General features: G+C 31.3%; 2 protein-coding genes across 2 annotated transcripts; both read right to left on the reverse strand.

Moving 5' to 3' along the window:
- Positions 1-14,387: 14,387 nt before the first annotated feature.
- LOC141711210 (uncharacterized) lies at positions 14,388-18,755 on the reverse strand. Its single transcript, XM_074513619.1, has 3 exons — positions 18,363-18,755; positions 14,716-14,787; positions 14,388-14,429 (listed from the first exon to the last, which is right to left on the reverse strand). Exons 1-3 carry the CDS (start codon positions 18,753-18,755, stop codon positions 14,388-14,390), a joined length of 507 nt encoding a protein of 168 aa, XP_074369720.1.
- Positions 18,756-18,919: 164 nt separating this feature from the next.
- LOC141711211 (uncharacterized) lies at positions 18,920-19,249 on the reverse strand. Its single transcript, XM_074513620.1, has one exon. It carries the CDS (start codon positions 19,247-19,249, stop codon positions 18,920-18,922), a length of 330 nt encoding a protein of 109 aa, XP_074369721.1.
- Between the last annotated feature and the right edge of the window lie 4,495 nt (positions 19,250-23,744).

A 23,744-nucleotide genomic window follows, 5' to 3' on the forward strand; every position in this document is an offset into this window, starting at 1 on the left:
TCCACTGCCCATTTCCTTATTTTTGAAGCCTGTTAAGCAAAATATGGGCTTAGTAAATTAAGTGGCCCAACTAGCCCAAGTCCAACTTTAGTATGTCCTACTTAATTATTATTTAATCAGTTTTATGTAATTTTTAATTTGTAATATAATTAAGATATATATATATATATATTAATAATGAAATGATTAAAAAAAGATTTCAAAAGAAATGAAAATATTAAAAAAATGAAAAAAAAATGAAAATTTTAAAATTTAAATAATAATAGGATTGAAAATAAAAATTGAATACACTCGGATTTTGAAAAACTTTTTCTAATCTCTATTAAATACCATCAGATTTTAAAATATTTTTTTAAATTCAAATTCAATGCCTCTTTATTTCAATTATCTAAAAAAATCCTTTAAAATCTTGATCGAATACATTCCCGGATTCGGTGCCCCACTCCCCCGGCCCCAGCCCACTCATTGTCTACTTCAATATTTCTTGCATATGGCTATATCACAGACTTTTTTCAAGTATGTTTTGACATTTAAAGTCATATTCTTTAACAAAAATATTTAAAGAATTTTAAATCTGAGTGACAGTTCATGATTTAATAGTTCTGAAATTTTTCTAAAGTAATTTACATAGTTTTAATACAACGTTGATTTTATGGAGTTCGAATTTCGGTGACCGAAAATATGGGTTAATCTGTAATAATCTACTTAAATATCTAAAATAATTATATCAACTATTAAATATTACATACATGATTGCATGTCATTTCTTATTATAATAGGAGTTAAAACCTAACAAGACGGAACCAGAAATAAAATTTATGGGGACCGACTAATATTTGGAGAAACCAAACTAAATTATTTTATATTTTTTTCAACATTTTACACTAAATTTTTTGTGAACTTAGACAGTCGGCGGATATCAAGACTTTCTCCCGGTGCCCTCTAATTCCGCCTCCTGAGGTCAGATAACAAATAAGAATATCTACTTTTTATCGATGTTCCATGTTAGTTATATATAAAAAATCTGGTTAGTGCGTATCTTCCAATCAAACTTTAAAATTTTAGATTGATCCGTTACTCGTTATTATGGCAGCATTTTCTGACATAATTGGTGGGGGAGGGGGTTTTGAGCTTGTCCGAAACACATGTTAAAAAATTATTTTAAGATAGAATAATTAAGCCGAAACAAATAAACATTACTATCTAAGTTTAAATAAAAAACTTTACAATCTATAATGTTAACTGAGGATATAACCTTTAGGTCAATCTCTAAGAATTCTAGCAGAATTAGAATCTGATGACTGCTTCGGAATAACGCATCAACCATATTCACGTCATCATCAATACTTACATCTTTAACTATATTTCCTTCCATTGCACTTCTAAGCTTTTCATGACGACGTTGAAGCATTCTTCACGAAAATTAGTGCTTGTACCACTCTGTAGTTAAAGGAAAAAATCATTATAATCAAAGCACATGCTATAATCAGGTGTGTATACATGATCCAATACTTCATCAAATGAATTTTTACTTTATCTTCCCGGATGATGTTTGAAGCGGCCGTACAACTACAACTAATTTTGACGATACAAGTAATACTATACACATAGCGAAAGAAAAGATGAAAAATGACCTTGCACCCTTTTATTACGTTCAATATACTTCTGTTCATTTCATATGCATATACATAGGCAACTTCAGCAACATATCTCATGGATAATCACTTTTTTCATTAAGACAGACCATGGGGCCCTTAAGTTTTTGGCCGAGCAGAAAGTGAGTAATTGGTTGCAGCATAAATGGATAACAAATTGATGAAGTACCATTATACTAATCTTTACAGAAAAGTTCTGTTGCGCAACATAAGGCCTTGGATTCCTGTTTTAAAGAAGATCCCAAGGGCATGATAGTTTTGAAGGAGGGGCTAAGGACAAAAAAGCTAAAGTATAGCAAGGGTGTTGTAATCTTTTACTTGAAGTAGAGGTTTAGTATAAACTGACCATCAATATTTTAATTACGTTCATGTTTGAACTATTATTCAGAAAATAGAAGTTATTATTCCACCAACGTCTCTCTCTATAACTGAATCCTATCTGATTCTCTTGCATTTCTAGCCTAAACTTTCTATTCCTTAACTTGTATACTATTCTAAGAAATCAAACACAAACAAAAACATCAGAAAAACAGAAAACTACATGTCAAGGCATGTCACTGAATTTAATAGTGTTGTCATTGATTTAGTATTTTTATAGCAGAAAATATTTAGCCAGAGGAATATTTGGTTGGCATATAATAGAATTACTTCATCCAAGGTGAAACTCGATAAGTTGTAGTGGGAAAAGTTTCCTCAACTGTATGCACATCAATATCAGCATACAAATTCTTCAGTTTAGTAAGCTTAAGACCTCCAAATTACAATTGTAGGCTGAAATTAATATAAGCACTTTATGGACTCAAATCATCATTTTAACAAATCATACCTTGGCAAACTTTTGTCTGTTGTAAATTAAAATGTTTTACATCTACATTTTACAAATTCAAATTCCAACATTGTCAATTACTCTATGAATTGAAAGGTGTTTATTCAAATACCAAGTATAACAAGAAGATGGAAATTTCTATTTAATTTATTGCATTGTTAGTTTAATTTTACATTAAACAAATACTCCAAGTCCATATTCGACATGAAAGTTTATTCTAAAAATATTGTACGGCCATCATCAGGGGATAGAGTAGCATCTAGATCTGGTACAGGAAGTTAAGAAAACGGTAGAGAAACCAATCAGAGAAGCACATTTATTTAGTGAACATTGTTCAAAAGGAGCCTGTACACATTTAATATTTCTTTGTTGTCTACAACAGAAGACTAGATGGTTAAAATTAAGACCCTGATTACAAGCTAGCAAGGCATTATATTTGAGACCTCATTTATCCACCAAAGTAAATTCCTTCAAAAGTTGTGAAAAGGTTAGACTATATATCTACAGATCATATGCCAATTAGGAATCTGAACAATCGCAAGCGGTATTCAATTAGGAATATGAACAATTACCGCAGAGGAAAGGAAGGAATATCAAGTATTTATATACTATATATGCAAAAAGATAATAAATAGGTCTTTGAAAAAGATTAAGAGACACCTTTTGTTGTCTGCACCCATGCATGTACTATTCCGGGCATTACCGCATCTAGTAGGTTGCAGCAGCTCTAAATAATTGGATGGACATTAATGAAGAATCCACAGTAATAATATTTTGAGACTTCATCTGAGCCAATCATGGTCAGATGCTATGGATTTAGATGGCCTGCAACAGCTTCCTCAAGCAATTGCTGAAAACCAGGGCACTTGTTAAGAAAATTATAAGAAAAAGTTTATAACATGATCAATAATATGATTCTAAAGTAACTTATTATTAGACCTTCCCGTGTTACAGTAAAGCACACCACTTCCATGAATAAGTAAAATATCTATGATTTGATATTGCCGGTAAAAGATATAGCAGACACTAACTATGTACAGCATTCAGAATGAGCTGTGACCAGTCTCCAGTGGAGTAATCTGGAATATGTAACAAAAAAATTGATACCTCAGAGAAGCAAATGACTAAATATGGTATTCTGAGTCTCCATATGAGATTTATGAATCCAAATGTGAATATTTAAAAGGTAAAAATTGACTACTTTTGCATCTACCAAATGACGTTTCTTAACCTCCCAATATGGTTGCACCGATGACATCAGTAATATGTTGGGTAGTATTTCAATTCTAGTGGATTTTTTTTTTGCGAAAATTCTATTGATTTTAGTAGAGCATGAATTTCTATAACAAATTTAAAATAATAGCAAAAAAATAAAATCTAAAAAATAACAACTGCAACAAATATTACAAATCTTGCATTAATTAAAAAAAATGAAAAAATTACCTGGAAGCAAGATGTCAATGACTCAACAGGGGAAGGGGAGGGGATTCATGGAGCATTTTCTTCATTGATTCTGCAAGTATTTCAGAAATTTATGAAGTAGAAGTTGAAGTTCAATAAAAAATCTAAAAAAAATCACAGATAAAGATAGTAAAATAATTCAGTCAAATTGTCTAACTATGCCACAATATAATCAAGATTGTATAAGTGAATAGAGTCTGGAAATTGACACCTTCTAGTTCTAGATAACAAATTACAACTTCAAATCAAAATGAATTGTGGAAATCGTAGGCAATAGATATACATTTATATTTAACTGTTGTAGGAAAGTCATGACTAATTAGGCTACTTATATGACTAATCTTGTGCATCTGTTTTACGTTTAACATATATATAACATGCATTCTACTTGTATTGATTTGAAAATATAGTTTATTATTTTCATTCCAACAAAATACGGCCAAAATCTTACCAGCATCTTGTAACCCTTTTATTTATCTCAAATTTCTTTCCGTGATCGATGACTGCAATACAATCTTCTGTAGAAAGATAAGCCCGATCCACCTGAAAAATAGATAAGATGTCAACTTCTAAGTCAGAGCCTTCATCTACAAGGCAGTAGATTCAAGTTTTTAAAAAATTGACATGATATCATTCCACTTGAAGCTGCTCCATAAGCAATCTATCTTCAGAATTGTCACACAACAGATAGAACTCAAAGTAAAAAAGAAATGATAGTTAATGCGACTTTACATCAGTCAAAACAAGTTTTTGCATATTTGGCACTTAAAAAAAAAGATGTTTAGTTTGGGCTAAGAGACACTTGCATATATATTATCTACCTTAAAGGTTTCTATATATCTGAAATTGTTATATGTTTTATGAGGAGATTTACTGCACATATTTTCCTCCACTTATCTTAGTTCATAATTAAGTTTTTACATCCCTTATTTCGAAGAAGAGTGTCAATAAACGGCAGATGATGACAGCTATGCTCATTTATTGTGCACTATTGTAGTACAAAACTCAAGGAACCCACCCATAAGACTGTATACCTCATAATCAAAAGTAATTGCATCTCCTTGTTCACTGAAGCATTTTCGATCAGACAAATTGTCTAGATAATTCAATGTTTCCAAATCTTCTATCCTCACTTCACTGTAAACCACATGAATTTTGGTCAGTCCAGGTAGCAGAAACAAAAGAGGAGGAGCTAAATACTGTAAATTTCACTACGGAAAAGCTTTCATAGTATCAAGAAATCTAATTAACTAACAAGATCGCAAAGTATACATTCTTTCTCTTTTATTATTATGTGGCAAATGATCAAAATAACAGTGAAAAGGGGGAAGTGTCTAAATGGCACATCTGAAAAGGCTCCAAGTTTTTGGACGGTATATCTCATGGATAATCGCTTTTTTCATTAAGACGGACCACTGGGCCTTTAAGTTTTTGGCTGAGCAGAAAGTGAGTAATTGGTTGCAGCATAAATGGATAAAAATTGGTGAAGTACAATTATACTAATCTTTACAGAAAAGTTCAAGAATATATTGTTGCTGATGCGCAACACAAGGCCTTGGATTCCTGTTTTAAAGAAGATCCCAAGGACATGATGGTTTTGAAGGAGGGGTTAAGGACAGAAAAGCTATAGTAGCAGGGGTGCCAACCCAGTTTGTTACATTGTTTGATGCTGTTAACGTGCCCTGGTGCAGCTTCCTTGTCAAGTATAATATCAAATTTGATGATATTCCATAGTAGCCCATCCTTTCAAATATCTCATACACTGTTACATTAATATTTTCATTGTCAATTAGTATTAATTGTTGTACTATTAAACTTTATACTCATGAAATTACTATTTTTAAAATGTAATCCCCTGCTCATTTTCTGGCTTCTCTGCAAAACTGGCTATATTTACTACTATATAATATTTTTTATTTAAATACAAAAGGGCACAAATTAGTTGGTGCATGATATTGTAGTTGCTACAACATGAAGATAAATGAGGGTAAAAACTCTATACGAACTATATTTTTATATTACACAAAAATTCTTTTACTGTAAGTAGAGGTTTAGTATAAATAGACCATCAAAGCCTTTTGCACAAAAATTCTTTTACCGTAAGTAGAGCTTTACTCTCTCTCTCTATCTCTCTCTCTATATATATGTATATGTATCTATGTATATGATAATTCCTACAGCCTGTTTTGAATAGTATCTTCACCCCCTTCCTAGCCTTTTACCCTGAAAGTTGCAAAGAATTACATCTCTTGCCATCATGCTTTCCTGTGCTGCAGAGCTAAATGTACTTCTTTGAACTCTCACATGTAAACAAGCTTCCGCCGGAAGCTTTAACTTTGAATAAGGTTTCTCAAGCTCTAGGCTAAATATTCTACTTGACTCATTAATTTATTCAACTACAGATTCGACTCATTAATATTCAATTGAACTAAATAAAGTAAAAATGTTCAAGCCCATAAAACATAAATTGCTCCCACCATAACATTCAATTAATTACAAAATCACGCTGTGTGTATAAATAAAAAATAGCAGTTAAACCAATAGAACAATATCAGATCAAACACAAATTTATATTAATATATATATTTATATGACTGTATTTATATATTTTTATATATATATATATTAATGTATTACTTGGGTTTTAAGTAGTATAAGTTTGTAGATCTCTAAATACAGGAAAGAGTTTCAGTGGCAAAAACAGTAATTACCCATGGCTAATGCAATCGATATCTAGTCTATATTCTTGAGCATAATAGAAAGATAAGTATGCTGGAGGAAGTGTCACCTGAAATAACATTTACAATATATGTAGTTAGATCGCCATTGAACAAAATTAATTTGTTAACACTGAGTTTATAGTTTATACGTATCATTTCAGTGGCAAAAACAGTAATTACCCATGGCTAATGCAATCGATATCTATTCTATATTCTTGAGCATAATAGAAAGATAAATATGCTGGAGGAAGTGTCGCCTGAAATAACATTCACAATATATGTAGTTAGATCGCCATTGAACAAAATCAATTCGTTAACACTGAGTTTATAGTTTCTACGTATCATTACGAAATAGTCAGTACCTGGATTATTGTTGCCTTTAACACTTCACCATCTAATCCTAAATAAAGACAGGCAAGGCCCCAACAAATTGGTCCCATGATAAACCTCCAAAGGATGCCGGTAATAGGGACTCCAATCGACCAATTTTCATCTATCTTTTTATTAATTGCCATGAATAAACCTGAAATATGCATAGCAGTAAGCAAAGCATATATATGAAGAGAATCTGGCTATATGTAAGGATGTCTACAACAAATTCAGATATTATATCTAATCAGGAAGAGTCACAGATTAGATTATAATGTGTAATAAATCCGTCCTAAATAACCTTAATTATTTTTTTAATGAAGGCTTGCAGACTTGCAACTGCTATCATCAGGTAATAAACCACTTTCCTTATTAGGCACTGATCTGTTTTTTTACTTGGCCTAATGTCCAGATAATGTGTGTGTGTATGTGGAATTGTATGTAGCTATGAAGAAGTTACACGATGGACTCGGGAATTAGTGCTTTGAACTTACCCAAGCAGAACATGTAAGTGCCCACAGCTGCTTTCGACACAATCAAAATACATTCCTCCATAATGCTTGGCATCTCAAAATGCAACCTGAAGCATAATTTCCATCCAGAAGTTAGCATGATGATAACATAAAAAAACCGATTAATAATATCTAATTTTAATTGTCAAAGGTTCACTGGTTGGCATAATTCACCAAAAGTGTCTATATTTGAGTGTACGCATGTGTATAAGGTATGGGGATTATAGGAAAATCTCTATACACAACTAACAACGATAATTAGAGCTACTATTATCATAGAACTTTTGAGCAATTTGCATCAGGTTACATAGGTTTCCATAGCATATCCAATGTAAAATTCACATTACCCGTTGTTCTAATAACTGAATCTTCAAAAGCAATAATGTTTTTCATATGCAAATCATCACTATGTACTAATCTGCAAATTGTAATTTTATTTAGGAATTTCAAGTTGCCTCACTTTCTGTTGGGGATTATAAGAAATAAAAATATGAAAGAAATTATTTATGAACTTGATTCGTGAAAATTCCATTGTCTGCAAAATTACAGTGTCTGTGTGCATTGCATTGTTATATGAAATGATTAGTATGTGGTCAACATGCCTGCTGCTTTATCCTCTTTGTTGCTTCTTGTATATGTATGCACTAGTCAAAAAGAGAACTAATAATAAACATGCAGATTGGTTTTACAGAAACAAAGTTGTAGCCAGTGTCCTGCTTACCAAAGCATGTTGCAGGAGTGCATTCTCTTCTAGTAACACGTGCAGTTCCGCTTCCAGATAGCGAGTATAAGCCTAACCAATCAGAATATATGAAAACAAACATTAGAAACAGACCTGGCGTGGCCCTTTAAAGACATGGTTTTAATCTAACAAATTTACAGTCATACTTATTTTTTGTGAAATTTCTTCTTGATAGAAAGTACAACAAAATTATTTTTTCTGCACCCACTTGACAAAGCACTAAGTATCACTTTGCATCTTCCATATTAGGCTCAATCGATCATTAATCCTCATCGCAAATAATCATACAAATGAAAATATGATCATGAAGAAATTTACCATTAATAAGGGTCGCTCGCTCCTTAAAAATATATGAGTGTCCACCAGAATAGTCTACAAAAAAAAGGTAATATATCCTAATAAAACTAAGCGGACTCGATCCCTATGGCTTATATAATGGTTAACTAGACACCTCAAGAGAGGTCCCCAAATTCTATTCTCTTTTCGAATAAGGTTTCTCAAGCTCTAGTCTAAATATTCTACTTGACTCATTAATTAATCAAGTCTAGATTCGACTCATAAATATTCAATTGAACTAAATAAAGTAAAAATGTTCATAAATTGCTCCCACCATAACATTCTATTAATTACAAAATCACACTATACGTATAAATAAACAATAGCAGTTATACCAATAGAACAATATCAAATCAAACACTAAATTCTTCGAGTACAACTAACAACGATAAATAGAGCAATAAATCCATGTCGAATGAACATACTCAAGCGCAACAAAACAACACAGTAAGATCGCAGTCAATAAAACAAACAACGTACATGTATATATGATGATCGCATTCAATTAATTAAATCGCAATAAAATGAAGAATTACCTGGAAACTACACATGGACGGGGTGAGCACTTTCTTCATTGTTTCTGCAAGTAATTTCAGAAATTCAAATAAAAATGAAGAATTAAATTAAATAAAAAAACATAAATTATACTCAGAAAAGATTGTATAAGTGAATAGAAATTCGAAATTGACACCTTATACTCGATTTCACCTCCAAAACCATGGTTCGATGTTTGGTGAACCTGATAACCTTATAACCTGTTAGAAGTACAAAATGTTACAAGTACAAAATACAAATTAAGATAACAATATAACTTACTTAGGGTTGACAAAATGTCTTCGTCTTGTTAAAGTACAGGCATATCTCTTACAACATAAAGTATTATTTATATTCATAATAAATGTAAATATATAAAAAAATATATTAGAATAATCAAATTTTAACCGGATTTTTAATCGGGTCAGGCCGAGTACGTCAATATACATATAATTCTGAAATTATTACTTTATATTTTAGTTGGGCCCTTGATAACTTTCTAATTTTTTTTATCTGATACTCTTAGTGAGAATATTACTTTACGACCGTGCCCCAAATTACGATTGACAAAATTTATACCTAAATAAGGTTATAACTTTATCCGATATTACTTAATACAGGTTTAAGTGTAGATATAACAAAAAGATTGCGGTTTACATGATCAGCCTGTACAAATACTCATGCTGGCCGGTGAGCATTTTTTCTGTTAATTAGCTGCATGTCATAACTAAAAAGTTTTAAAATCAATTACAGAAATACCAATTCACATTTCTAAATCCATAAACTCTTCTCTCTCTGAAATTACAACATTTCTATGGTCTATGTTGTTTCAGCAAACACCAAACAAAATATGTTTTCATCAACTACATCTTTCCGAAATATTGCATGCAAATCAAAAAATGTTGTTGGTAACTAATAATATCCATGACAAAGATCTATGTTGGACAATTATTGTTGAAGTTAATAGTAACCAATAATTAAAATAACTTCTCTCTCTCGCATGAGAGTCGGCCGCCCTAATTTCACCTAACCCTATCCGCCCTACCTTCTTTTTCACCCTTTCTACCTATCTCTATCTCCATATTTATCTTCATCCCCTACTTTTATTCACTTTTTCTTTAATAAAATCGAGATTTGTTTTACAAAACTCGAAAAATTCATTACAGTTATTCACTTTAATTTTCAGATATACTAAGGTAAGAGCTTGGATTTTATAATAAAATTCAGTTTTTGCATTCAAAATCTCTGGTCTAACAATATATTACAATTTGGTGTTATTCTGAGATTTTTGTAGACAACAGTCATTTAAGCCCAATATTGATGCCTAAAGTCTAAATTGGATTCAGTGCCCCACTGCCGCGGCCCAAGCCCACTCATTGTCTACTTCAATATTTGTTCCATATGACTATATCACATATATTTTTCAAGTATGTTTTGAAATTTCAAGTCATATTTTTTTTGACAAAAATGTTTAAAGGATTTTAAATATGAGTAACAGTTCATGATTTAATAGTTATGAGATTTTTCTAAATTTATATAGTTTTAATACAACGTTGATTTTGTGGAGTTCGAACTTTGGCGCCCGAAATATGGGTTTATTTCTAATTATCTACTTAAATATCTAAATTAATTATATCAACTATAAAATATTACATACAGGAGCACCCACGTGTAATTTACATGTCATTCTTATTATATAGGAGTTAAAAACTAACGCGACGGAACCAGAAATAAAATTTTCGGGGGACCGACTAATATTTGAAGAAACCAAATTACATTATTTTATATTTTTTTTCAAAATTTAACACTAAAATTTCTGCGAACTTAAACAGTTGACAGATACCGAGACTCCCTCCAGTGCCCTCTAGTTCTCCCTCTCAAAACTAGGTCAAGCTTCTTGCACTAACAAATTGCAGAAGATAAATAAGAATATTAACCAGGTCAAGCTCAATGCAATGAGTGACAGATAAGAATATCTACTTTTTATCGATATTGCATGTTAGTTAATTATTTAGAAAAAATCTGGTTAGTGCGTAATTTCGTATCACACTTTAAAATTTTAGATAGACTCGTAATATGGCGACCCTTTTTGATATAATTGGCGAAGGATGGGTTTTGGGATTGTCTGACACACATGTTAAAAACTTATTTTACGCTATAATAATTAAACTGAAACAAATAAACATTACTATCTAAGTTTGAAAAAGAAAACATTACAATCTATAATGTTAACTAGAGAAATAACCTTTAGGTCAATCTCTAAGAATTCTAGCAGAATTATAATCTGACTGGTTTGGTGGTTTGGAATCACGCATCAACCATATTCACGTTTCATCAATATTCACGTCTTCAACTATATTTCCTTCCATTGCGACGTTGAAGCATTCCCCACAAAAAAACCGTGCTTGTACTTGTACCACTCTGTAGTTAAAAAGAAAAAATCATTATAATCAAGCACATGCTATAATTAGGTGTTGTATACATGATCCAATACTTCATCAAATGAATTTTTACTTTATCTTCCCAGATGATGTTTGAAGCGGCCGTGCAACTACAACCAATATGACAATACAAGTAATACTATACGCATAGCAAAATGAAAGATGACCTTGCACCCTTTTATTACGTTCAATATACTTCTGTTCATTTCATATGCATATACATAGGCAATTGGGACAGCATATCTCATGGATAATCACTTCTTTCATTAAGCCGGACCACTGGGCCCTTAAGTTTTTGGCTGAGCAGAAAGTGAGAAAGTGGTTGCAGCATAAATGGATAACAAATTGATAAAGTACAATTATACAAATCTTTACAGAAAAGTTCAAGAATATACTGTGCGCAACAGAAGGCCTTGGATTCCTGTTTTAAAGAATAGTTTTGAAGGAGGGGTTAAGGACAGAAAAGCTAGAGTAGTATAGCAAGGGTGTTGTAATCTATTACTGTAAGTAGAGGTTTAGTATAAAAAGATCATCAATATTTTAATTACGTTCATGTTTGAACTATTATTCAGAAAATAGAAGTTATTATTCCACCAGCGTCTCTCTCTCTCTCTAACTGAATCCTATCAGATTCTCTTGCATTTCAAGCTTAAAATTTCTATTCCTTAACTTGTTTTACTGTTCTAAGAAATCAAGCACACACAAAAACATCAGAAAAACAGAAAACTACATGTCAAAGCATAACACCAAATTTAATAGTGTCGTCATAGATTTAGTAATTTTATAGCATAAAATGACAAATTATAGCATTTAAAAAAGAACTCGCATAAATATTTAGCCAAAGGAATACTTGATTGGCATATAATAGAATTACTTCATCCAAGATGCAACTCGAGAAGTTTTAGTGGGAAAAGTTTCCTCAACTGTATGCACATCAAAATCAGCATACAAATTCTTCCGTTCAGTATCTCTAGTAAGCTTAAGACCTGAATAATAGACATCGACTCCAAATTACAATTAAGCTGAAATTAATAGAAGCACTTTATGGACTCAAATCATCATTTTAACAAATCACACCATGGAAAACTTTTGTTTGCTGTAAATTTATACGTTTTACATCTACGTTTTACAAATTCAAATTCCAACATTGTCAATTACTCTATGAATTAAAAGGTGTTTATTCAAATACCAAGTATAACAAGAAGAAGGAAATTCCTATTTAAATTATGGCGCTGTTAGTTTATTTTTACATTAAACAAATACTATCAGTCCATATTCGACAAGAAAGTTTATTCTAAAAATACTGTACGGCCATCATCAGGGAATAGAGTAGCGTCTAGATCTGGTACGGGAAGTTACGAAAAAGGTACACAAACCAATCAGAGAAGCACATTAATTTAGTGAACATTGTTAAAAAGAGCCTGTACACATTTAATATTTCGTTGTTGTCTACAACAGAAGACTGGATGGTTAAAATTAAGACCCTGATTACAAGCTAGCAAGGCATTATATTTGTGACCTCATTTATTCACTAAAGTTAATTCCTTCAACAGTTGTGAAAAGGTAAGACTATATATCTAAAGATCATATGCCAATCAGGAATCTGAACAATCGCCTAAGAAGTATTCAATTGGGAATATGAACAATTACCGCAGAGGAACGGAAGGAATACCAAGTATTTATCTACTATATATGCAAAAAGATAATAAATAGGGTCTTTGAAAAAGATGAAGAGACTAAAGTAATTATCTGCACCTTTTGCTTTCTGCACCCATGTACTATTTTGGGCATTACCGCATCTAGTAGGTTGCAGCTGCTCTAAAATAATTGGATGGATATTAAAGAAGAATCCACAGTAATAATATTTTGAGGCTTCATCTGAGCCAATCACGGTCAGATGCTATGGATTTAGATGGCCTACAACAGCTTCCTCAAGCAATTGCAGAAAACCAGGGCAATATGGTTGCACTGATGACATCAGTAATATGTTGGGTAGTATTTCAATTCTGGTGGATTATATTTGTTGCTGTATATATTTTGTTGAGATTGTTTGACGAATTGATTAAAAGAAAGGTCGGAAAATGCTACAAATGCGGACTGAGTTGGCTCATGATCAGGGAGAACCATATTCAAAACTCAATTTTTTTGAGAAGCATCTACAAGAGAGGCGGTGTTACTTATACCAATTTACAGCAACCTGAGCAGCATGTCTTAAGGGATGAAAAGAGTTCACAGCATTCAAGTGATGGAGAGCGCCTTATACAGGAGGCAGAACTCGAACAATTAGAGAGTGATACCGACAGGTTGAGGACTGAAATTATGAATATCCAAAAGGAACAGGAGAATGCAGATAATTATCTGTTATCTGTTAAAGAGAGGCTGAGAAGGACTGAACAGAAGCAACAGCAGATGTTCATTAGCATGGCCAAAGCATTTCAGAACCCCTTATTTAGCGAGAATTCTTATGCAGCAGCTCAGGCCGAAAGAAGCACTGGAGACTGCTGGAACTTCAAAGAAACAAAAGCTGATTGCTCCACAGTGCACCAAAGGTCCAGCGGAGGCATCCTATTATCCTATATATGCAAAAAGATATAAATAGGGTCTTTGAAAAAGATGAAGAGACTAAAGTAATTATCTGCACCTTTTGCTTTCTGCACCCATGTACTATTCTGGGCATTGCCGCATCTAGTAGGTTGCAGGTGCAGCTGCTCTAAATAATTGGATGGACATTAAAGAAGAATCCACAGTAATAATATTTTGAGGCTTCATCTGAGCAAATCACGGTCAGATGCTATGGATTTAGATGGCCTGCAACAGCTTCCTCAAACAATTGCTGAAAACCAGGGCACTTGTTAAGAAAATTATAAGAATAAGTTTATAACAAGATCAATAATATTAATCTAAAGGAACTTATTACTAGACCTTCTCATGTAAAAGTAATGCACATGAATGATTACTGAACATGAAAATATGCAAGATATAAAATGATGGTCAACATGTCTGCTGCTTAATCCTCTTTGTTGCTTCTAGTTTATGTTTGCACTAGCCAAAAAGATAACTAATAATAAACATGCAGATTTGTTTTAAAGAAACAAAGTCGTAGCCAGTGTCTTACTTACCGAAGCATGTTGCAGACGTGCATTCTCTTCTTTTATCACGTGCAGTTCCGCTTCCAGATCACGAGTATAAGGCTAGCCAATTAGAATACATGAAAACAAACTTTAGAAACAGACTTGGTGAGGCCCTCTCAAAGACCACGGTTTTAATCTACCGTATTTACATAGTCATGCCTATTTTTTGTGAATATTTCTTCATAAATAGAAATTAAAACAAATTTATTTATTCTGCAACCACTTAACAATGCATCTTCCATATTAATCCTTTACGATATAATCATTTCACTGTAAATAAACCGTAAATGTTGCCCTAGGATAAAGTTAAGTATTAACAATAAATTTTCAAATTATATGGGTTGAGGCTGGAAATTTCGATAGTTTTAACGGATCGGGATCCATTTAAATAGAAAAAACAACCAAAAATGAACGTGTAACGTATCCATTCTAGATTTCTTCTTCATACACTTTACACACACACACAATTACACAAATCTAGATCAACTTGTTGTATTTAACAAAAATAAAAATATAATAGAATTACCTGGAAACTACACGTGAACAGGAACGAAAATCATGGAGCACTTTCTTCATTGTTTCTGCAAGTAATTCAGAAATTCAAATAAAAATGAAGAATTAAATATAAAAAAAAAATTATACTCATAAAAGATTGTACAAGAAGAGGACCTTAACAATCTCTGTACTCCATGAAATGGTGAGCAGTGAGCCCAACAATTGCTTGCAGGAAACATAAAAACATTTTCAAACTTGAGTTGAAACTGTACGGGGACGGGGACGAGATTCGTGGAGCACTTTCTTCATTGTTTCTGCAAGTAATTCAGAAATTCGAATAAAAATGAAGAATTAAACTAAAAAAAACATAAATTATACTCATAAAAGATTGCACAAGTGAATAGAGTCTCGAAATTGATACCTTATATTTAATAAAAAGGGGCGATTGAGAGACCGAATATGATGAGACAGCTTCGTGTACAAAAAGAAATCAATCGGCTGCAACTCGATTTCACCTCCAAAACCATGATTACATGAAATTGATTACAATAAACGGGTGCTAATCCCTAACCCTAAGCCGTATTATATAGGCCGAGCAAGTGCCATTTCCTTATTTTTGAAGCCCAGTAAGCAAAACATAGGCTTGGTAAATTAGGTGGTCAACCAGCTCCTATTCAAAGCCCAAGTCCAACTTTTAGTAAATCAAGTGACTCAAGTCCACTGCCATTTCCTTCTTCATGGGCTTGGTAAATCAAGTGACCCACTCCGACTAAACGTGTTTAAAATTTAAAATTTAAAAATTAAATATTAATAAGATTAAAAATAAAAATATTACTTATTATTAAAATACATTACATAATTAAAAAATAAAATATTACAAGAACATGACAATTTAAAATATTACATCTGAAACAAATCTATCTATTATATATCTAATACAGCAACAGGGGTTCGCTGAGCAAATTTAATCATAAATACAATAATTAGTGTTCATATAATATTTGTTTTAATGTTCATTCATTATTTAATCATAGATACGGTAATTAATGAGCAAATTTAATCATGAATATAATAGTTAATATCCATACAATATTTGTTTTAGCCATTAATACTCATTCATTATTTAATCATAAATACATTAATTAATATCCAAACATTATTTGTTTTAATCATTAATACTCATTCATTATTATATAATTAATACAGATTCATTCATGTAATTTTTATTACCTCAATTAAAATATCATTAATATGCAAGTCATTAAAAATAATTTCTTCATAAAATTTACATACTCTATTAAAAAATTAGTATAAAAAATTTAAATGATAACCATTGCATAAGAATTCATATAATACATAAGTTATCACATCATTAACTTATTAATATCGATTAGTTGTTGCATACTTAATATATATATATATATATATTTATAACTAATTATTATAGAGATATATGCATGGATCATATAATACCTAAGTTATGACTTACTAATATAGATTAATAATTGCATACTTAATATATACATATTCATTTATAACTAATTATTATAGAAATACATGCACACATGTATACATACATACATCCAAACATATGTACGTATGTACGTATATATGTACATATGTACTTATTCTTTTTATTTGCTCCGAAAATTAAAAACCCTCATCTTCAAATGAAATTTCCCTTAAATTTCCCTTTTAGTTAATGATTCAAATTTTTTTGTCTACAAAAATTGTCCTTATTTTTAACGTAAGTTAAATTCTAAAAACGAGAATACATACATTATTAATTATCAAATTAATAATATAAATAAGTGAATTTTAAATATAAAGTAAAATTAAATATTAATAGTAATAGTAATAATTTTAAATTTCATTAAAAAGAAAAAATATTTCATTTTAAAAGCAGGTTTATAAAACATATATATTAAAAATTCTAATAATAATAATAATTATTATTTATATTATATTAATAATAATTATAATAATAATAATAATAATAATAATATTATTATAACAAAATAAATAATATTAATACATGAGAAACTTGAGTACAAAATCATGTTATTTATAAAAAGTGGTAGTACATTTAAATTATAATAAATTTTATTTGTACAAAATATTATTGTTCGTCATTAATTTTAATGATATTATCACAGCCTACCAGTGACCTTTAATAACACAGTTGACTGACATATACCATATTTATCACATTAACACTAATATTTAGATCTATTATAAACATTTCCGAATTAAATATTACAAACAAATGAACTAGATAAACTTATATATTAAATATGATTATGTGGATCAGAACCATTGATACCTCTAACTGAATATATATTTATATCTAACCATGTCATACTTTAAGTATTATATTTTTGTATTTACACAAAAATAAATAAATTATGGGCTTTCACATATATATATATATATACATACATATATATATATAAATACACACACATATATATATGTATATATAATATATACACACACATATATATATATATGTATATGTATGTGTGAATTTATGTAAAAAAAACCTTTAACTTATGGTCTTCATAATTCATAAAACATATGATAATGTTGATTTATATTGGTATTTTACTGCGTCATTATGGCATGAGCGGATAATATTAACTAAAATAAATAATCTTGGTAAAGTTTACATATTAAAATACAACCCGAAAGCGCCTAGTATGCCGTGAGATGTGGATTTATTAATATTTTTTGAGAGAGGGGAAAGAGTTACTGAGGTCGGAAATTAAAATTGAAGAATACTAAAATTCAAATAACAATTATAAAATAAAATCTTATGTAAACAAACAACTATATTATGTAAAATTACTAAAATTTCTAAAAAATTTCCATGGATCGTCCATAACAGTAAAAAACAAGAAATGTCACTACAAGTCTCTACGTTAATTGTAGATAAACACTATTGCACCAATGTCATCAAAATAAAAATCTACTCATATACAAAAATAAATCCATCATCATTAGGAGGGGGGACAACATGAAATATTATCAACAAGAATAACTAAAATAATATCGATTCGCCCAATATAGAGCATGTCCGTGCATTGCACGGGCTATAGAGCTAGTTAATCATTATTATGGAACATTGTGATATGCTCAACCAGATCGAATTGTAGTTGACGATGTTTCTGCCTGTCACAAAGTTGGATAGTCCTTCCGATATACATTTCATTAGAGGCTAAAGATTCTTCGCCTAAGTTTGGAGGCGGTAAGCCATATGTTGCATCATCGTAAGATGGTAAAGCGCCAAAGGGAGTGGCGTATGTGTCTCTCTCATCCTCAACGATCATATTATGTAGTATAATACACGCTCTCATTATTTTAGCGAGATCTTCTTTATCCCAAAATTGTGTTGGATCATGTACAATTGCAAATTGAGATTGCAACACGCCAAATGTCATTTCTACGTTTTTTCGATGACCTTCTTGATATTTGGAGAACAATTTTCTTTTTTCACCCCGTGGGCGTGGAATTGTTTCACGAACGTAGCCCATTCAGGATAGATTCCATCTGTTAGATAGTACCCCATGTTATAGTTGTTACCATTAATATTATAATTTACCTCAGGAGCACGACCTTCTAGTACATCATCAAATATCGGTTATCGGTCTAACACATTCATGTCGTTATTAGAACCAGCAACTCCGAAAAATGCATGTCATATCCATAGGTCCGATGAGGCAACAACATTAAGCAATATTGTTGGAACTCCTTTATGACCCCTCATGAACATCCCTTTCCATGCTTTAGGGCAATTTTTCCACTGCAAATGCATGTAGTCAATACTCCCCATCATTCCGGGAAAACCGCGAGCCTTTCCCATTTTTATGAGACGTTGTACATCATTTGAGTTTGGCTTTCGCAAATATTCACTCTCAAAAATTAAAATAATATTGGTAACAAATTTTTTCAAGCATTCAATTGCAGTGGACGCACCAATGCACACATAATCATCAACTGCATCCGTTCCAATTCCATATGCCAACATGCGTATGGCCGCCGTGAATTTTGTAAAGGTGATAGGCCCTTTCTTTCCAATGCATCAACCTTCTGCTGAAAATATGAATCAAAATTTGAAAGAGCATCCACAATTCGAAGGAACACGTGTCTTCCCATTCGAAACCGTCGTCGGAATGTATCTAGAGGGTATACTGGATTTTGAGCAAAATAATCTCTCTCCAATCGTTCATGACCCGCTTCACGGTCTTTGCATATCACTCGTTTAGTCGTGGTTGACGAGCCTTCTTCAATAAATTCTTTAGACATATCAGAGTTCTCATCCGTAGTATATATTTTGATTGCACTGTGAATGAAAAAAATGAGTTGCAGACTATCACAAAAAACATACATGTTTTATAGGAGATAAAAATAATAAAAGAAAACGGCTACTTCAAACTAAAAATAAACAAGAACTAAATTACAACGGCTAGTTCCAAATAGAAACAAACAAAAACTAGCTTCCAAGAACTTATTCCAAACAGAATCAAACGAACAACTAGTTTCCAACAACTAATTCCAAATAAAAATAAACAAGCAACTAGATTCCAATGGCTAGTTCCACCTGCGTCTTGATTTGACTTCCTCAATAATTTTGGCATAAATCTCTCGTTGAGCCTCTTTCATTATAGTAGTATCAAGCGTAAGAAGTTGCATATCTGATTCATTCTCTTTCCTAGCCTCCTCTTTTTCTTAAGTTCATTGAACTCTGCCATTAGATCTAATCTCCTGCATAAACTAGCTTTTATTTCTTCATAATCTTTTTTTTAAGATCATTAAACTCTGCCTTTTTCCCCCTCCCTCTTAGCTGCTTTTGTACCTTTAGGACGAACCGGTGATTCAACAACATTCTCATCTGTTGGTGTTTCATTCATCAATGATGAGTAGTTCCCAAAATCACTAAATTTAGTTCTCTTTGCACTTCCATTATTTGTCTCTTTAGGCTGTCTCCATTTAGGATGTCTCTTTAGATCATTCTAATGCTTGTCAAAATTAAACTTCCTATTGTATTTAGTTTTATGGAAACCATGAGCTGCCGCAATTATGTTGTCCAAATTTGTACCACTCCCCATTTTTGAGACAGCTTCCTCATAACATGTTCTATATTGCTAATCCCCTTCATTTATTCGTTGCCACCTTTTTTTGATAGATATTACCCCTCTTTTGATAATACCGTGATTACTTTATTCACAATAGTTACAAATTTGATCCCAAAATTCACCTTTTTTATTCGCCCCGATCAAGGGATCAATCGACACATTCAACCATGCGCTAATTAAGAGTTTATCTTCAGGAGGTCATTTCACTTGTTAGGGGAATGTCAAGGGTTTGGAAGGTGGTATTGGGTTAACGATATATGAAACTAATATCATATGACGTATGTTTAGTTGATTGCTATAATTGATATTGATAGTATATTAATATCATGTTTGGTTGATTGTTGCAATTTATATGAGTAATTTTAAATATTTTTAAGGTTATAATTTTAAATAATTTAAATAATTTAAATAATAAAATATTTAATATTTTTTTTATATTTTTTAATTGCTAACTTAATTTTGTATTATAAAATTACACGTAGTATATAAATGATTATTATTATTATTTTAAATTTCTTATTGTGTGCTATTTTTCGGCCGTAAATATCATTTAATATTATTTTTTCAATAGTCATTTTTAAATTAATATTTATAAACTTAGGGGTGTATCCTTATTTAATAAATTTTTTAGGTTCAATAATTCACTTTGGATATTAGAAATATTTAAAAACTAGTTGCCCTCCTATCTCTCTCTTTCGCAAAACCTTAATTCTTATTTTTTCGATTGGTTAATGATAAACACTGTTTTGATAATTTTTCCTAATTTTTATTTACTTCAAATAAATCTATCTCTTCATTAAGAGTTTTAGTTCTATGTATAGGTTTTCTTAACTATATATTGTGTTTTGTTCTCTCTCATTGTGAGAGTTTAGTTTGTTTGTTTTGTTCTCTAGAATCGTAGATCTACAAAATTTCGTATATTGGTTCATTGATAGGGGTCCTATCAGATTACGACTATTATTAATTGTTCGAATGCGTTTCGACACGTCAAATTTCTGTGTTCTCACAATTTCAACAGATTGTTGGATTGTCTTTATAAAATGATGTATATGTCAACAATGCGAGCGAGAAATATACAACAGTGAAAGATCCGATCAACGATCGTAGTTTTGTTCAAAAAGACTATGATTTGATTTATCTTGATACGTATTTATTCAGTTTTAATTATTATTATAATTTTTTTTGGATTTTAATTAATAAACTAATTGAATATCCAATTTTTTTTAATAAATGACAGCTAATTTAACAATCTTGAACAAATTTTTTTTAACGTAGGTAACCGCCGGCCGCTACCCATCGGGTGCGCACTAGATAAACCTTACGGGCTCCTAAAGTTCAACAACTTCCATTTAGATTTTTGAAATATTAAAATAATAAATTAATAATTGGTACACTGATATAGAATTCAGGATTTTAGAAATCAAACTCCAATTAAAATTCTAATATCTAATTTAGCAGTTTTTAATTTTGTAGGGTTCAAAATGCCCCGTTAAAATTTTAAAAATATTAAAACTTAGTAAAATGCACAACAATCCAATTAGAAAAAATTGGGGAAAGCGTTACTTAAAGCGATCTAACTTAAGTAACGTTTAGCATAACAAAAAAAAATTAAAAACCTCAAACACAAGTTCATCTAGCGTCATGGACAAAAAAAGGAAAAAAATAGTATTAATAACAACCAACACGCTAAGCTATTTAGTGTTTTAGCTAAACGTTACCATTTTCTGCGTTTCTACATACTATTTTGGGCTGTTTTTATATGCGTGCCATTTTAGACATTTTTCTACGCATGTACCATATAGGGCTAACAACAAATATACTTGGTGTTATTATTATCTTTACATTATGAGAAGCAATTTGTACTTTACCCGAATGTGAAAGAAAACATTATACTTGAACAAGGTACATAATCTGACTGCAGGTTGGGTTTTTAAATCTTGTTAACTTTCTTGACTTTTAATTGTCAACAGGATTGTTGATTAGTGAGTTGAAGACTTTTACTTGGTCAGGTAAAACGCCGTTCAGGTAAGAATAAATTCTACGAACTTCAGCAGAATTGGAATTTGACATAGGTTCAGAAGGAATATCGTCTATGTCAAAATCTCTACGAATCCGCAAAATAACATTTAGTTCAATCTCTAAGAATTCTAGCAGAATTAGAATTGATGACTGCTTTGGAATAATACATAAATCGGTCCCAAAAGTCCCCCGCCTAGTATGTCGACATCATCGTCAATATTCACGTCTTCAACTACCTTTCCTTCGATTGCACTTCTAAGCTTTCCATGACAACGTCGAAACATTCCCCACAAAAAATAGGGATTATACCACTCTGTAGTAAAAAAGAAAAGATCATTATAATCAAGCACATGCTATAATCAGGTGGTGTATATATGATCCAATACTTCATCAAATGAGTTTTCACTTTATCTTCCCTCATCACAGAGACCAACTAAAACTAATATGGCAATACAAGTAATACTATAACCAAGCGAAATGAAAGACGACATTGCTCCCTTTTATTACGTTTAACATACTTGTGTTCATTTAATATGCATATACATATGCAGTTTGGACATATATCATGGATAAGCACTTTTTTCTTTAAGCCAGGCATTAATCCCTATTTAATTTATGGCGCTATTAGTTTAATTTCATATTAAACAAATACTCTCTAAGTCCATATTCGACAAGAAAGTTTACTCTGAAAATACTGTACGGCCATTATCAGGGGATAGAATAGCGTCTATATCTGCTATAAGAAGTTAAGAGAAAAAAGAAGTTAAGGCTTATGAGAATATGTGGTCACATGGAATAACATAAGTTTTGCTACAGAAACTTATGAGACCAGTTTTGTACCCAATGGGAACGTTAACCTTTTACAATGGAAGAAAGTGAGAACTAGGCCCAGTACACTGGAAAACTGCAATCTTACTATCTGTTGTTCAGATAAAATTAAATGAACTTTAGTCATGGTATCTGGACTAGGAAAATGAAGGAGCCTGTACACATTTAACATTTCTTTGGCTACAACAGAAGACCTCACATATCCAGTAAAGTAAATTCTTTCAACAGTTGTGAAAAAGTAAGACTTTATATATCTACAAATTCTATGCCAATTTGGAATCTGAACAATCTCCAAAGCGGTATTCAATTGGGAATACGAACAATTACCGCAGAGGAAAGGAAGGAATTCCAAGTATTTATCAACTATATACGCAAAAAGATAATAAACGGGGACTTTGAAAAAAATGAAGAGACTAAAGTATTATCTGCACCTTTTACTTTCTGCACCCATGTTTCTGGGCATTACCGCATCTAGTAGGTTGCAGCTGCTCTAAATAATTGGATGGACATTGAAGAAGAATCCGCAGGAATAATATTTTG

Source organism: Apium graveolens, chromosome 3, assembly GCF_009905375.1.
Source record: "Apium graveolens cultivar Ventura chromosome 3, ASM990537v1, whole genome shotgun sequence".
NCBI lineage: Eukaryota > Viridiplantae > Streptophyta > Magnoliopsida > Apiales > Apiaceae > Apium > Apium graveolens.

Bases quoted from the DNA above. Each gene is read 5' to 3' on its own strand.
- LOC141711210 (XM_074513619.1), bottom strand. From the start codon at position 18,755: ATGGGCTACGTTCGTGAAACAATTCCACGCCCACGGGGTGAAAAAAGA. The intron at 14,788-18,362 runs GTTGAGCATATC...CTAATTGGCTAG, and splicing joins GTCAACTACAATTCGATCTG to CCTTATACTCGTGATCTGGA. The intron at 14,430-14,715 runs GTAAGTAAGACA...CCTGGTTTTCAG, and splicing joins CACGTCTGCAACATGCTTCG to CAATTGTTTGAGGAAGCTGT.
- LOC141711211 (XM_074513620.1), bottom strand. From the start codon at position 19,249: ATGTTGGCATATGGAATTGGAACGGATGCAGTTGATGATTATGTGTGC.